This window comes from Macrobrachium nipponense, chromosome 8 (genome assembly GCF_015104395.2).
Source record: "Macrobrachium nipponense isolate FS-2020 chromosome 8, ASM1510439v2, whole genome shotgun sequence".
NCBI lineage: Eukaryota > Metazoa > Arthropoda > Malacostraca > Decapoda > Palaemonidae > Macrobrachium > Macrobrachium nipponense.
In genome coordinates this window covers 109974715-109992214 of record NC_087203.1, presented here as the reverse complement: position 1 = coordinate 109992214, position 17500 = coordinate 109974715, and the positions used below count along the sequence as shown (strand labels likewise).

At 37.7% G+C, this 17500-nt stretch overlaps 2 protein-coding genes across 3 annotated transcripts in view; both read right to left on the bottom strand.

Moving 5' to 3' along the window:
* Positions 1 to 17500, bottom strand: part of LOC135222958 (homeobox protein php-3-like) — a 657411-nt gene that overhangs the window by 203563 nt on the left and 436348 nt on the right. The window lies entirely within an intron of this gene.
* LOC135223180 (uncharacterized) overlaps positions 15309 to 17500 on the bottom strand; it is a 64093-nt gene continuing 61901 nt past the window's right edge. The window contains exon 5 of the mRNA XM_064261684.1: positions 15309 to 15616. Within this exon, the coding sequence (XP_064117754.1) occupies positions 15309 to 15616 (308 nt within the window). The remainder of the gene's footprint in view (positions 15617 to 17500) is intronic.

The window sequence follows — 17500 nt, the reverse complement described above, 5'->3', positions numbered from 1 at the left end:
CAGATACGAAGTCCTTTCCGAAAACCTCACCACAACATCTGCACTACTTAATCCAAGGACGTCCAGATGCATCATTAGTCCGACATTTCCACCTTGAAATGACTTACCTTACAGGTGCGACGTCAAGTAGATGTTTCACACGAGTCAATCAATCAATTTTCAACATTAAGAATTTTCTGCGAAGTATAGCAACGTCAAGACTTGCTGTCACGACCGGCTTTCTAGCTGCCCCAGTATGACGCAGCCTTCATCTCGGGAGCCTTTTATAATCACAAACGAATACCAAGATTCCGTCTCTAAGTAGAGCAAAACAATCTCCCTTAACTTATATCTATGTCATTCTTAATTGTATCCAAGTCAACTAGGCCTCTTAGAAAGTCCTCCCTTTCTGAGAAATCGCTCTGCAATCGTCTTGGCAGACGTTTCAGTGACATCCTTCCTTGCTCTGTCAAACGGAGCTTGAGAAGCCATAGCGTTGAAAGATAAATAGGACGCTCTGAGCTTATAAGTTCTACGTGTTGTTGGTTCTTAAAGTCAAGGCGACATTGGGGTTACCCCTAAAAAAAAGAGAGAGAGAGAGAGAAAAAAAAAAAAGATTCCACGGGGAGATGTAGCCCTGATAAAACACACAAGAGAAAGTTTTATGGGTTCGTAATTATACACATGTAATTTGCATTTATTAGCCTTTTCTAAGATGGAGATATGTGATAGGAAGAGAAGAGAGAAGACGAGAGAGAGAGAGAAGAGAGAGAGAGAGAGAGAGAGAGAGAGCTGACTCATCTCTAAGTTCACCCAATATACTACCAGTTTTAAGGGGACACACACACACACACAACACATACACATACACAGGAGAAGGCCTCGCGAGGGTTGAATTTCATCAAAACAAGACCCACCCCATCCACCCCCACCCCCACCACTACCACCACCACCCCACCACCACCCACTCCACCACCGTCATGTCACCTTTTGCCATCCCCTAGAGCTCATCTTAAACCCCATCCAAGTCCTCTGTCAAACCCCAGAGGCAGTAGGGCAAACCAGACACGAATACAAGTGACGTCATAGAATTCATCTCAAGCAACTGGAAGTTTTACGTTTTTAAAAATACTGATTGAACTAGGAAGTGGCCAAGCTAGTTGTTTTCCATTTTGGGATATGCAAAAATGAGTTACAAATATTTCGCACTTTTCATGAACAATTTAATGTCCTAGGAAGACGGACACTACAGAAGTAACGTCATGAACTTCACAAACAACTGGAGTTTTGACTCGGAGAAAAATACTGATTTATTTCCTTGTGTGATAATTTTTTTTATAACGCTTGGACTTAGTACTTCCTGTGACATTACACGGGAATTCAACCTGTTAATTCTTTTTCATTTTGGATACACCAAAATCAGTTAGAAATTTCCTGTTTTAGTCGTGAACGAATTGATTCCGTAAGAGGAGACAGATACAAATGAAAGTAACCCGTCAGAATTCACCCCCGGAAACATTTGATAAGAATTTTATATTGCAAAATATAATTTCTTTTTACAATGAAGCTTGAATTTAGCATTTCCTGTGCAATAATTGGACCTCATAACCGTTTTCCATTTGGGATACCTCAAATTCTTTACCGACTTTTAGGTTTCGCCATGACGAAATTAATTTTCGGGTTTTGTTAAAAAAAAAAAAACCCGACATATCCAAAACGACAAATTTTACGATGGAAGAAAGAAAGGAAAAAAAATGTTCCAAAGGAACAGACTCTGAGTATTGCCAAGGGCCCTCGTGATGAGAGGCCCTTGTGTCCGAGTCTCTCTCTCTCTCTCACTCTAGTCTGAAGGTTTCCAGGCCCTGAAGTCGGATAAACGATAAACGTCAGTCTGACGGCTTTCAAGTCTGTGTGTCTGTGTCTGTTCGCTAAAGTCAAACTGGTTGAATTTTATTGTAGACCCTTCTTTTCTCGAAAGCTGAAATCTTGAATAAAAAAAGGTAGCTATATAGTGTTACTTTAATAAAGCGAGATAATGGATATGAAATGACCCTAATTAACCAATAATTACTCACCACTGAAAACATTGAAAACTGTATAAGATATTCTAAACTAGCATCGATTTCAGATGAGAAGATAATCATATCACCTATTTCTTGGAGTCATTAATCGATATATTATTATTATTATTATTATCATTATTATAATTATTATTAAGATGAACCCTATTCATATGGAAAAAGCCCACTACAGAGGCCACTGGCGTGAAATTCAAGCTTCCAAAGAACATGGCGTTCATTAGAAAGACGTAACAGAAGGTAACGGGAAATATAGAAAGACGAGATCGGTTATTAGAAAAGCATATAAATATAGAAATCGCTAAACAAATAAAAATATAAAACATGAAAAAATACAAGTTGAATTGTATCAGGGCACCAATGCATTGCATCTTGAATATCAGGTTTTGTCAGTGAGACAGACGCTGAGATTGAGATGTAGACAAGGGAAAACAACACTGATTGAGATGCAGACAAGGGAGAACAACAATGAAATTAAGATGTAGACAAGGGAGAACAACAATGAGATTAAGATGTAGACAAGGGAAAACAAAACTGACATTATCCTGAAATTTCCTTTAGTTCTGGCGGAGAACACTCAAGTCCAGCTCAAGCAAGTTTTTGCTCACAGCTGGTCTCTTCTGAGGAATCTATCTTGTAAATAAATGGGAATGTTTATTTAGTCTTGAAGATTGATTATGTCACATGCCTTTGCCTCTCTTTCATGCTTAAAAATACAAGATCGCTGACACACACGAACATATATTTCTCTCTCTCTCTCTCTCTCTCTCTCTCTCTCTCTCTCTTCATATATATATATATATATATATATATATATATATATATATATATATATATATAATACACGTATATATATATGAGTTTTTATACCTCGAAATCATCTATTTTATAATAAAGAATGTTCTCCCTGGTCTTGTCGATATCATTTGTCATTAAGCTAAGATTTCCAAGTAGCCTCCCAATCACTGAGACTATATATACACATATAGGTATACATATACTACACATAATATACATATATGTAATATATATAAACATATACATAATTATTTGTTTAATTATCTTACTAAACACTTGAATAGGGAATATAATAAACTTCTATCAAATAAAAAGTCGCAAAACCTAGATCTTCTAACAACCCCCACCCTATCCCTCCCAAAACAGAAAGGCCTTTCAACACCACTCTCTTCCAACCCATCTCTCCTCCTCCTCCTCCTCCTCCCCCTTCTATCATTCGTTCTCCCTTCCTTCTTCTGCTCTCTCTCCTACTCCTCTTCGTCTTCTTCCTCCTCCTCCTCCATCTCCTCGACTTATATAAATCCCGGGGGAGGTCGATCAAGGCTCATGCATAGAGGGATTGCCAGTGAGGGCCAGCCTGGTGGAAGCCGGCTCTCCTCCTCCTCCTGTTCCTCCTCCTCCTCCTCATGATGTTGATTCTGATAAATGAGCAGATACGGTCCGCCACACCACCGACTAGATTAGATCAAAAAGCTCCGGATCTTGGAGGCTTCGAGAGGACTCCCGCCCATCCCCCTCTCTCTGCGCGCCCCCCGCCCCCACCCCCCCACCCCACCCTACCCATCTCCTCCCTCGCCTTTCTTTCTCTCTTCCTTTTTAGGGAGAGAGAGAGAGAGAGAGAGAGAGAGAGAGAGAGAGAGAGAGATAGAGTAAATGCGCAAAAATATTTTGTTCTTTAAGGAAGATTTAAAAAATGAAAGAGAGTAAACACGCAGAAATATTTTGTTCTTTAAAGAAAGATTAAAAAATGAGAGAGAGAGAGAGAGAGAGAGAGAGAGAGAGAGAGAGAGAGAGAGAGAGAGAGATAAACAGTTGCAAAATATGTGTTCTTCAGGGATGATTTAACATAAAAAAACAATCGCAATGAGAGAGAGAAGAGAGAGAGAGAATGGTGTGGGAAAAGAGAACTACGTCAAAGCTGAAAAGACAAGAACATACAGAAGTTCAGAGTAAAAGGGAAATAAGGTAAGGAAAATAAGATACGTAGCAACTGAAGAAATTCATTAGAGGACAAAAACTTAAGAAAAGAAAAAAAAAAAATACAGCCCCTTTCCTTCCTCAGAAAGCAAAGTTATTTTTAAAGGAGTGGAGAGAGAGAGAGAGAGAGAGAGAGAGAGAGAGAGAGAGAGAGAGAGAGAGAGAGAGTAGTGGTAGTAGGACCAAATTCGCATTCTGTAGCGAGAAACTGCTAAGGAAAAGGCTATGTTCAGACACAGCATAAAAGCGCGACAAGCAAAATGGACGAAGAAACATGGACATAGAACACGACTAACGCAGACGGAATATATTTTCGTTCCTAAAAAAAATAACATTTCCATTGTTATCTCATTACGCCTATATCAAAATCAAAAGGAGAAAAATCAGAGATGACGAGATTAAAATCACCGTTGCCCTTATAAGAGCCATCTTATAATTTCTCTCTCTCTCTCTCTCTCTCTCTCTCTCTCTCTCTCTCTCTCTCTCTCTCTCTCTCCTCCCCTTGCACGATAAGCAAGATTCCCTTCAATTCTTTACTTCATTAGATATGCAAATCAAGGGATATACAATTCGGAAGATAAAACTAAGTTAGAATACTTTATATTATGCAAATGGCTGAAGCGGACCCCGCTGTAAAATGAATTCATGAGAGTGGAATTATATATTTATGTATATATATGTTATATATCACATACATATATATATATATATATATATATATATATATATATATATATATATTATATATATAATATTCACACACTACGTTTCTATGTATGATATACATGTGACTAAAAGATTTATTTGAATATCTTGGAAATAAAACGGTTTGAGAATTTTATGGAAATGAGACATTGTTAAAATCAGCTAATGAATTTCAAAATATGTATCATTACTAATCTAGGAAGGTGGTCTTATATCGAGTTATAGCATTTACGGTACTGATACAGAAAATCTAAAATAGTTAAGGACCAGAAGAGAAGGGACAAGAAAGGGGAGAAAAGAATAAGAAAAAAGGGGAAAAAAGAAAAAAAAGGAAATATAAAAGGAGGAATAGTGAATTTATTATGAATGAGAGAGAAACTCGTAGAAAGACACGAAAGAGAGGGAAACAGAGATTGAAAAATAATTTTAGGTAAATCGTATGTGAAGATGAAATTGCCTGCAACGCTCCACGTCACTGAAATACTCAGTCATCGTTTGAAGGATAAATAGATAATCATTAAAGAAAAGAAAAGAGAAAGGGAACGAATTGGAATAAGTCTAGAACAACTTAAAAAGGAAAGAATGATACAATTCATACTTCTTTAAATGGTTTTTTAAACTTTTTTTTATTTTTTCTTGCATTACAAAAAGATTTTAACTTATGGGAACAGTACCATTTTAAGAACGCTCATGTGAGAAAACGTTAATATCATGGAACTTTTGAAATAACATGAAGAAATGTCAGTTATATAATTGAAGAACACAATTAATTGGTTATAAGAAATTTTACGTTGTCAGTGTTAATTATTAGATACGTGTGCTCTGAATAGCTGTACAGCCTGATATCATAACAAATATGATACAAATTACAATTAATTAATATGAGAGAGAGAGAGAGAGAGAGAGAGAGAGAGAGAGAGAGAGAGAGAGAGAGATGTTAACACTCGTGTGCTCTGAAAATCTATATCATTTAATAACAGAACAGATATAACAATTGCAGCAATTAATCAGAGAGAGAGAGAGAGAGAGAGAGAGAGAGAGAGAGAGAGAGAAAGTTATCAACATCCGTTGTTGGTATACAACAAGAGCAACAACAACAACAACATCCCTTCTCAACATATTGGTCGCGTTTAGTGTTCCCATAATGCGTGACTAATTGAGCTTGCGCCATAAATTACTGCGTTTTGTTTGTGTACACTTTGAAGTGCATGTTGAGTACCAGCGTGTACATCTATCTGCCTTGCCTTCAGTTCGTACCATAGTCCTTGTGTACCGTGGCTGGCTTAGCTTAGCAAGTGCGAGCGTACATATAAGCCAGCAGCGCGCCCGCGCGCCAGAAAGGGGGCAAAAGACACGAGATGTTAGCGTAGGCGGCATCAAGACTAAAAGTAATCCCGTGCGCTGACCATTACACGGGATCTCCTACACCAAACACTGCTCACGTCCAGCCGAAGAGAGGCTTGGACTTTATATCATCGTCTTTCCTTTCCCTCTGCATCACACACGCACACACACACACACACAACACACATACATACACACACACACGCACACAGGCACACTTCTGAAATAAAGTCATCTTCTTTATCTGTTCTATTTCTTTCATCCACGCTCCTCGGTATTTTATTTTTTTTATTCAAACGATTCTAAGATGCTGTCCTTTCCCTGTTTTGTACGGGCAAATACTCTACGATATTTTTCTATTACTTTTTTGTATCTTTACTCTTCCTTCGCTTTGTTGTCTTTATAATCATAGTTATAATTCGCACTGATTTAATTTATTTATTTTATGACTGGGAGAGTTAAGGAAGGGGCTTCACAATGACCAAGAAGCACTGGATGTTAAAGGTAAAAATATACAAGGGTACAAAGAAAGAAAATCGAAAATTTGAATATTATAAAAAGTCACAGAAGGTCGACTCCTTTGACTTCTCAAGTTGAAATGGTCATTTCTCTGTAATAACTGGTATCATTGTTGATGTAAAAGTAATTACTGCCCTCCTCGAAGACTTCGAGAAATTTAATAAAACTTCTTTTTTTCCTTCAACCCTGTTATGTTCGTTGGGCTCAAGATTACTGAATTGACACATTACATTTCTTGCAAATTTACCGTGGACCAATAGACAATAACAGGATTGTATCCAGCAAATTACGCTTATTACAAATGTAAATAAATCGCGCGCACTGGTATTCAGGTCCCTGGTTGCACTAAATCATTATAAGTAATAACAATTCCTCAAAAATAAAAGTGCAGAGTTTTGAGACAACCCGGGAGGAACTAAACGATAAAAAAAAACTAAAACAAAAACAGAATATACGAATCTATAGCATGAGCTCTCAAATATGAGAAAAAAATGATAAAATAATGATGTACATAAAATGTAAATGCTGATTACGAGTTAAGGAAAGATATTTACTGAAATGAAGTTGCTTCATTCTAGGTATTAGATACAAACTCATGATGGTGCTTTCTTAAAACAGGAAATCAACAACTCATGAACGAGGCAGAAAGAAACCCCTCGTAAAAACATACTGTCTTGAACGACAGTTATCAAAGCAACATTACTTCACGGAGTATAAGTTACAAGAGATCACTGACATGAAGTCTTTGTCTCCGACGTATACTTACGGCAAACGCCTTGAACGTTCAGCTTAATCAACTGATTTTAAATGCTTCAGGCAAGCAACAGACAAAGAGCGTCTCGTCAGGTCTCTTCAAATCCAGCTTGGAGTTCAAGGCCAAAGGAAGCAGCAATCACAGAAGCATTCCCCGCTACCCGAAGAGCATTCTGCACCGAATAATGAAGCTGGTTTGTAATCTAATTCAAGTCCAGATGCCAGAAATGACTTGAACAGCCAAAGTACCATAACAAATTTTCTGATCGCGTTAGAGTCAAAATTCATTGAGCACATTTAAGAAGAGAAAATGTTGCCTTTTTAACTTTATAGGTGATATGTAGAGGCCACTGACCCATTTGGTCATAAGTTTTCCTATGAGAAACGTAACTGCACTAGAGATTTCAACATTGCTATTTCTGCAATGGGATTGAGATGGCACGGGCACTTGGTAAGAATGAGTGAAGAGGAAAGAGTGAAGAAAGCTTGGGTGCGACCTTTTAGGGGCAGAAGTTCAAGATGTAGGCAAAGTATTTGATAGAAGAAGGGTTTGGTGGGGAAGATACTTTCGTAGAATTAGCTGGAGAAGACGCATCTACGCAGCCGACCCCATAGCACGGGGACAGCAGAGGGGAAGAAGAAGAAGAAAAACTAAGATTCCTGGAAACGAAATTGAGGAATACAAATCAAACCCGAGAGACGAGTGAGACCACCCATCTCCCCTTTGTCTTATTCAGGCGGTATATATCTATATTGGTATGGGGGAGAGGAAAGCGGTTTAGTCGACTGGCTTAGATTGTTTGTAGCTGAGCCGACTTCCAGATGACCAATTTCGAAGTTATGTTCCGATCTGATTGGCAGTAAAAAACCGTAGGGTCTATTTCAGCTCCTGCATATACGACGCCCTTATGAGAACGCGCCGTCCGGTCGATCTGCATGACCTCTGGCGGCGGCGGAGGTGGTGGTGGTGGTGGTGGTCCGAGATTTGTCCAACTTCAACTTTCATACGGGGCTTTTTATTGCTTTTGAAAGTTCTGCTGGTTTCCACGGCCACAGAGATAGATGGAAAATCAAACGCATCTTCCAGCAATTTGCGATGTAAATGACCCATTTTTGAAACGTGTCCTGGTCAATCTCTTTTGCACAAAAACTTGGTATACTCAGACCATCTTGCAAGCACAGACCCTCCCTAAGAAAACGTCCTTTGTTTTCTTGTTGGGCCATATGCTTGGATACTGTTCCCTTATTTGGTTTTAGCAGCTGACTCGCATCTTCAACTGCTGAACGAAAGCTTAGAGATCGATTAAATTTCTTATCCCTGATCTTCTTTTAATATCTAGCACCGTCATTCAGTTAGCTCATTGTGCAGGTTGTATAAGAAATTCTGGCCATCCTTTATCTCCAGATCGTCCCAGACCCTACCATCCACCAGACAGTACTGCATATGCAGTTAATTCCAAGTCTTACTTTTTTTTTCAGTGAGGTTCAACACCACATCGTTTTTTCTAGAGTATTATTAATGTTATGACCAAATTAAGAAGTGATCATACAAGCTGGTACAATTGAAGAGGTTGACATAAGTCTGACGTCAAAGTATATTGTTCACTTATTTCATTTGTTATTAACATCACTATTCGGTATTTATCTCATTTGTTCCTTGACTGTTTATCTTTTATAGTATAATAATTACTTCCCAATTTCGATTTCCACGTAACAGTAGTGCGTGATTAGCGTTTAGTGCTGTTTGTACAAAACCATTGATATCTCGAGTCTTTTTTCTAGACTCTCTATATTCGTATAATGATTGACAATGGATTAATTTGTTTTTATCTCTCAAAAAATATTATAACAGACCGAGTAAGCCTTCAGAAGTATTGAGAAAACGGAATATTTTATTTTTCTAAAGACTTACAAACCTTTGCAAATAGTTATACTAACTGGAATATAGAATACTTTATTTTTATTTTCTAAAGACTTACAAACCTTTGCAAATAGTTATACTAACTGGAATATTAGGAATATTTGGGAAACCATTAATAAGGGTCATATTGGCTTTATGAATATCTCACTTCATTATGATCGTGTATAAACTGGAAAGAATCAAATAAAAACTTTAGTTGTAATTAAAAATAATCCTTCCTTTAGCCTTATAATGGTGGAAGTCTTGAACTTACGCGCTTACCTACGATTACGCTCTCTTTATTTCGAAGATTTATTAGCATTTTGTAACCGTTTGTAATCATTTCTCCAGCTTCAATGATACTTGCAGTCAGTATAAACAACATTTTTTATTATAACTGTTATTTTTGTCGACATTATTCTTTTCATTACTATTCTAGCAGGAGTCATAGCAGTTCCAACATTAAAATTAGCATTGGTAATAGTTGTAAAATAGTAAATTTCTTAAGCAACATTCAGTAAGCATATCTTTTCTATTTTACCTGTCTATACTATTAACTAAGTGCTGGTGGGATGGCCTTCAAAGATCAGATTCCATAGTAGATATGCGAGAAGCCGACACAACCTAGCAACTCCTATTTTATTGTTTACCACGCTTTTTATTTTCTTCTATATATTTCGGCCACATGGTCTCGAAAAATTTTGGAGCCGCTCCCTCCGCCGTTGGCCCGAGAGGGCGGGCCGCCCGCACGCCCTAATAGGAGCAATTCTGATGCTTGCAGCCTTCATAACACCCAAATTCTATTAAGGAACGAATCTAGTTAACGCGCACAACGACGATTATGATAATGGCATTGTGGGCTCATCCCGACTGGCTGTTGTACCCAGGACGCGACCAGTAAAGAAAGAAAGAAGAGGCATGTCTCGCAATGCATATAAATGCTTAATCAACCGGATGTTCACAAATATAATAAACAGAAACGAATTCACAGGCAGCCACCAGCAAGCCAGACAGCCAGCTAGCCACTCAGGTAAGAACGGGTCCCGATTCAACAACAACAACAAAAACAACAACAAGTATTAGGTTCAATGTCGGGGTTTTTTTTTATAACCGCTGCAGACCACAAACACGTATTATGCTTTTGACCTCTAAAGCGCAAATGCACAATTGCCATTATAATAGGAGAACAAAAAGTATAAATGCAAATGGGGCTTCTCGGCCAGATCTGCAAAACAGAATAATCTTCGAGTAATCTCTTAGTCACCGTCGAGGGACTGGGTGCATGGAGAACGTAGTAGGTGCACAGCTAAATACATATATCTATCTATCTATCTTTTTACCTATCTGCTCACACATCTATATGTATATACATATACATATATACATATATATATATAATAATAAATTGTGGGCATATATATATATAATATGTTGATATGTTTATGTGTTTTATAAGTATATATGTATAATATGTATATACATATAGATGTGTAAGTAGTAAGTTAGAAAGCTAGATAGATAGATAGATAGATAGATGGATAGATATATGCATTTAGCTGTGCACTTTTGTTTCCATACACTCAATATATCTACATATGTATATATATATATATATATAATATATATATATATATATACACACACACACACATATATACATATATATATATATATATATATATATATTTATATATATATATATATACATAAAGCCTTGCAAAAGACGGCATACTGTACCTACAAAGCAGTGACCTTGGCAGACGTGCATTATGTCCTTATAGGTGTGTACTCTCTGCCTCAATTATGTAAGCACCATTTTACATTTCGAGACGGACCATGAGACATGGAAAGTCTCCCCATTCTCTCGTACTAACAGAGAGACATGAGCCGTATACCCTATTACTTTTTTCTTTATTAACAGTCTGAAGTTTTCCCTTCATAATATTATTCAGAATGCGAGTCATGGTTCCAATAATATAGGGCGTAGGTATGAGCAAGCTTTTATGTTCGACTTGTTGTTGCTATAGTGATGTTAACGCACATTCATCACAGAGGTATCTTACGTAACTTAAATTGTCTGTTTTTTCTTTTAGGTATCTCGAAAGAAATATATAAAAATGTATATGTATATACCTAAGTATATACATGAAGAGAATCTTGGATGGTAAATAAAATAATTTCTGCTATTGCAAACAATCGTAAAAACTCTGAAATGGATGAGAAAATGGTTGGGAATATTTTACTATTATTATTATTATTATTATTATTATTATTATTATTATTATTATTATTATTATTACTTAGTTGAGATGCAAACTTATAATAAACTAGATTACTACAACTAAAAATGTTCCAAAAAATGGCGTAAATAGGACAAATCTACTCAAAAACAATGATTAATAATACAAAGGGCCCCGATAAAAGTGACAAGCCTACTTGAAATGAACAGTCCAATAAAAAAATTACTTACCAAATTCATTCATCTCTTAAACAATCCAGTAAAAGAGTAATTATCCCATTCATAAACCTTCTACGTTCAACTGGTCTTACGATTTTGATGACAAACATAAGTACGTTGGAAATGAGGGAAAAAAAAAGAAAAATTCTTAAATTCGATGCAAAACTTCAGGGAGAAAAATGAACAAGACTAATTTCGAAAACGGAAAATCTAAAACTTATTAGATACCATATAAAATTCAGGGAGAAAATGAAAACACCTAATTTGGAAATAAGAAAAAAAATTCAACTTACTAAATATTAAATAAATCCCAGGGAGCAAAAATGTACTTAGATGTGATCCATACGTCAGTTATTATATAAAGCTTCGGGGAAGAAAATTAAAATACCTATTTTGGAAGCATGAAAAAATGAACTTATTTAATATTAAGCAAATCCTCAGTGAGAAAAAAAAATGCACATACAAAGAAAGATGTGATCTATATGTCAGTGAATATACGGAATGATCCCGAGCGCCTTCAAATCTGCCAGTAAGTAAGACAGAATAAATCGAGGAGGTTATAATACTAACCTTCTAAAACCCTAAGGGACAAACGCAGTCCCTGAATTGCTTAAAACCATCCAATTCCTTCTGCTCCAACCGTGACCCAATTAGGGGAATTCCACAGCGGGAGTCAAATCATTTTACCGTGATGGACATTCTCGGGTGAAAGTATGCCTGTTATTTGCGGTAATTACAGAGACATTTGGACCGAATTTGTCGGATATAATAATCAAGTTGGGACGTCGAGGCTCAAAACCCTCTTGTTGACTTTATTAACAATTATAAAAATGTTTATTCAACAATTCATCACCGTAATTTCACAGTTTTAAATCGACAGTAACCACTTTTTGAGAGAGAGAGAGAGAGAGAGAGAGAGAGAGAGAGAGAGAGAGAGAGAGAGAGAGTAATATATATATATATATACTTATATATATATATATATATATATATATATATATATCTATATATATAATATAGTGTGTGTGTGTGTGTATAGCCACAATCCCCTCTTCACTTCTTGAATTCTCTGCTGTTTTTTGATACGCTTGTCACTACAAACAGTCCTGAAGATCCAAGGTCAAAAAAACAAAAAAGTTTTTTTTGAAAAAAATTGTGATGTCCGGTACCGGGAAACGAACCCAGGTTCATATACACATACACAATATATATATATATATATATATATATATATATATATATTATATATATATATATATATATATATATATATATATATATATAAGGAAGTGTCCAAATCACTCGAAATTCTAACATGGCGTCCATTTTTTCTATCGCCAAAAAAAAAAAGCCTATTCATCACCGCATTCGACCCCAGCAGTATACAGATAGTCATAAATGAACCTGTTTTTGTAGTCAGTTGTTTAGAAACTGGTGGTAAATATCTGCAGCCGATAGCATTGTACGTAACCTTTGGTGGGGACCGCGTGAGCCAATGGCGATAGCTAGATTGACATCGGTTGGAGAAATTTACCGTCAGCCACACTCCGCCTCCCAAAAATATAGTTTATATGAATTTCCTAAATTCCTTTAATATTCTTAAGTGTGCTAAATGTCGACAATGATCTCGAGATACTGAACTATAAAATCTTTAGTCTAACTTTAATCAGTTATCATCTGTCACATTCCTTAAATGCATAATGCCTCATAAAACATAAAAATAAAATTGAACAGAATTTGGAAAATATTCTTTAGTATTGCAGGCCTATAAGAAATGGATCTATAGATTAATAACAGTAAATGGATATTCAAAACTATTCTTTAGTGTTAGGCCTATAAAGTACCTACATTTTCAAAAAGTTTCCCCAAGTATTACAGGCCTATAAGAAATGATCCAATACATCATACAGTAAATGGATATTCAAAAAATATTCTTAAGTGTTAGGCCTATAAAAATAGATCTTTAGATTCATAAGAGTAATTGGACATTTACAAATATTTCTTTAGGCGTTAGGCCTATAAAAAATAGTTCTAAAGATTAATAAGAGTAAATACATTTTCCAAAACCTTCCTCGGTATTACAGGCCTATAAAAATTGATCAACACATTAATAGTAGTAAATGTATTAAAAAATCATCTTTAGTGTTAGGCCTATAGAAATAGATCTATAGATCCATAAGAGTAAATGGACATTTACAAATATTCTTTAGTGTTAAGCCTATGAAAAATATCTATAGATTAATAAGAGTAGGTAGATAAAATATTATATATAATATATGATAGATATATTAGTATATATGATATATATTATATAGGATATGTATATATATATATTAACGATATCTCAGGCCTATCAAAAAGGTGAATCAGTCGTTAAAGAACCAGGGTTCTGACGACCCCGCTTCGCAAAAGGCGTAACAGAACCGTGCGGCAGTATTCGTTGAGGGTGTGGTGGTGGTGGTGGTGGGGGGGGGGGGGGGGGGGGGGGCGGTAAAATGTATTACATACGTAGTGGAAACGGGTTCTCAAGTATGCAAATGAAGCGGATGACCTCGATTTACCAAGGGGGGGTGTGGGGTGCGAGGGATTGATATCGAGAATAATATGTAATTTATTTATTCTCTATTTTCCGCTCGGCGTGCAGCGGCTATAATGAGATGTGAATATTTCACGAGGCTTCATAAAACTGACTCCACAGCTTCCAACGCTTGGTAAAAAAAAAACAAAAGAGAGAGAGAGAGAGAGAGAGAGAGGAGAGAGAGAGAGAGAGAGAAGAGAAGGAAGGAAGAGAGAAGAAGAAGAAGAAGAAGAAGAATAAGAAGAAGAAGAAGAGAGGAAGAGGAAGAGGAGGAACAAGAAGAATAAGAAGAAGAAGAAGAAGAAGAGGAGGAGGAGGAACATAGAGAGAAGAGGAGAGGGAAGAAGGAAGAAGAAGAAGAAGAAGAGGAGGAAACAACTAAGGAAAAGAGAAGAAGAAGAAGAAGAGAGGAAGAGGGAGAGGGAACAGAAGAAGAAGAAGTGGAGGAGGAGGAGAGGAGGAGGAGGAGGAACAAGAAGAAGAAGAAGCGGAGGAGGAGGAGGAACAATAAGGAGAAGAAGAATAAGTAGAGGATGAAAAAGAAGAAAAAGAAGAGGAGGAGGAGGAGGAATAATAAGGAGGAGAAGAAGAAGAAGAAGAAGAAGAGGAGGAGGAGGAGGAACTAGAAGAAGAAAAAAATTCCCCGGTGTTCATAGCACGGTTTTGATTAAAATAAAAATTAGAGGGGAAAAATATATATTTTTTTTATTTCTTCCTCGCCAAGTCGACATCCCTAGGCTCACGGTGGTCATAAAAAGAAATTTCTCCCTTACTTTTTGTGAATAAGTAAACAATCCTCCAAAACCTCCAAAAAGAGAGAAAGAGAGAAAAAGAGGCCATTAATGAGCCTCGTCCCAAAGGCAGACGCCAACAGCGAGAGGAAAAATGTAAATAAACACTACAGAACCACTCGAGAGAAAATAGAGCCGCAAATTCCGCATCTAAAAGTATCCACCTCAACCTCTACCTCCTCCTCCTTCTGCTACTCCTCCATCTCAGTCAAATCATGACTGGTACTCCCAACGCTCGAAGTGCCTCGTTCTCCAACACCCTCTCCTCCTCTTCCTCCTCCTCCAACTCCGCTTCTCTCTCCTCCTTCTCCACCTCTTCCTCCTCCACCTCCGGTTCTCTCTCCTCCTCCTCCACCTCTTCCTCCTGACCCCTCTCCCTCCTCCTCCTCCTTCCTATCTTCCTCCTTCCTGCCTTTTCTCCCTCCTTCCTCCTTCCCTTCCTTTTCGTTCCCCCCTCTCTCACTACTCCCTCCACCCCCTTCGCTTCGAGAAGGTTTGAATAGGACGACTCAAAGGCTGGGTGGAGGAGGAGGAGGAGGAGAAGGAGGAGGGTGGGTGAACTCTCTCACCCACCCAACAACTGCTCATTAAAAGCAGCAGCAGCAGCAGCATCTCAGCAGCAAGAGCAGTAGCAGCGGTGGCATGGTGATACGAGCACTGCCAGCTGTTTTGACGTTTGGTTCCCTACACAAACCTTTAAGGTACTGACGACGACGACGACCAAATCCAACTGGTCGGGTCGTCGTCGTCGCTGCCGAGAGAGAGAGAGAGAGAGCCGAGAGAGAGAGAGAGAGAGAGAGAGACATACGAGGCCTTAACGTTTTAGGGTTACGGTGGAGCCGGTGAGGGGCGGGTTGTCTGTGTCGGAGTCTCACCCTATAACCGTCCCCCCGCCCCCTCCCGCCCCCCCAGGCACCCACTCCGTGTTTGTTAACACGAGATTTAAATGGCACTGTCCCTACTGGACTTAATGAATGGCGACAAGCTCGGCTGTAAAATATCAGGTGGCTTTCGGGGCCGAGCTGCTCCCAAAGCTCCTCCAAGTTTACGTCGGGAGATCAGGAGGAGAGGCGCAAATAATCTCCTCCATAGAGTCGCGGCTTACTACTACTACTACACCTTCCTTCTTTAAGACCGAAATATATATATCTATATATGAAGGAAAGGACGGACGGGGTTTGCTTTTCTTTCCTTTGAGGTCCGACGGCATTCTCCCCTATTTATCCTCCTCCAATAAATTAGCATTGCTGGCACTCCCACATACCTTTGAAGTCGTGCCACCGTTGACGCATAAATATTAATCCCGGGGACGTAAAAGTAAAAGAATCCCGGGGACCCAAAATGAAATTTAATCCCTCGCTAGAGGCCATGACGACGACGACGAGAGATCTGTTCAAAGATATACATATTTTTTTTTTATAACTGGAAGCAGCTTGAGAAGCATTTAAGAGTGATCATGTTAGTATACAAGCGGTTCATTAGGGGCGGGAGTTGTTTGTCGTTAAGATATTCGGCGATAGAAACTGGAAAAGGACGAGGAAATCGGAGCGCCAATATGGCGGGCGAGATGTTACTCGCGGTAAAATGCCAGAGTAGTGCACCCTTTGACATCGCCATCCGCCATTCCGCCCCTACTTCTTCGAAACTCTATAAAAAGACTATAGATTAATTCGTATGCTAGCTAACTGCCCTCACTCTTCTTTCATCCATCTTACTATCAGCTAAAAAAATAAAATAAAATAAAATAAAATAAAAAACTAATTACGTCATGTCACCTTCAGAATGTACAAAGAGTTCAATGCTTCTACGTTAATTGCTCCTAGTCAAATATCTGTTAACTTCTCTTATCTAAATCATTGTTAATATCTCGTATTCAAATCATCGTTAATATCTCGTCCTCAAATAATTGTCAATTTCTCTTATTCAAATACTTGTTCATTTTTCTCATTTAAGTAATTGTTAAACTCCCTTTTCCTAATTACTTGCTCATTTCTTATTGAAGTACTTGTTAATTTCTCTTATTTAGATTCTTGTTCATTTCTCTTATTCGAAATTCTTGTCATTCTCTTATCTAAATTCTTTTTAATTTCTCTTATTGAACTTCTTCTGTCATGTTTCCTTATTTCAACGCTGGTTATTTTCTCTCGTATAAATAATACGTGCGTTGACTGATAACGTTATTTACAGCATCGACAAAGAAGCAGAGCTTCCTCCCATCCCATCCTTGTGAGCGCGATAACATATGGCGACAGATGTGTTCGAGCTGATGAAGCTATACTAAGCCGCTCACACTCACACACACACACTTGCTGTAACACCAGCACCAGTAGCAGTAGCAGCAGCGACATGGGCAACAGCAGCAGCAGTAGAAACATCATATCGAGAGAGAGAGAGAGAGAG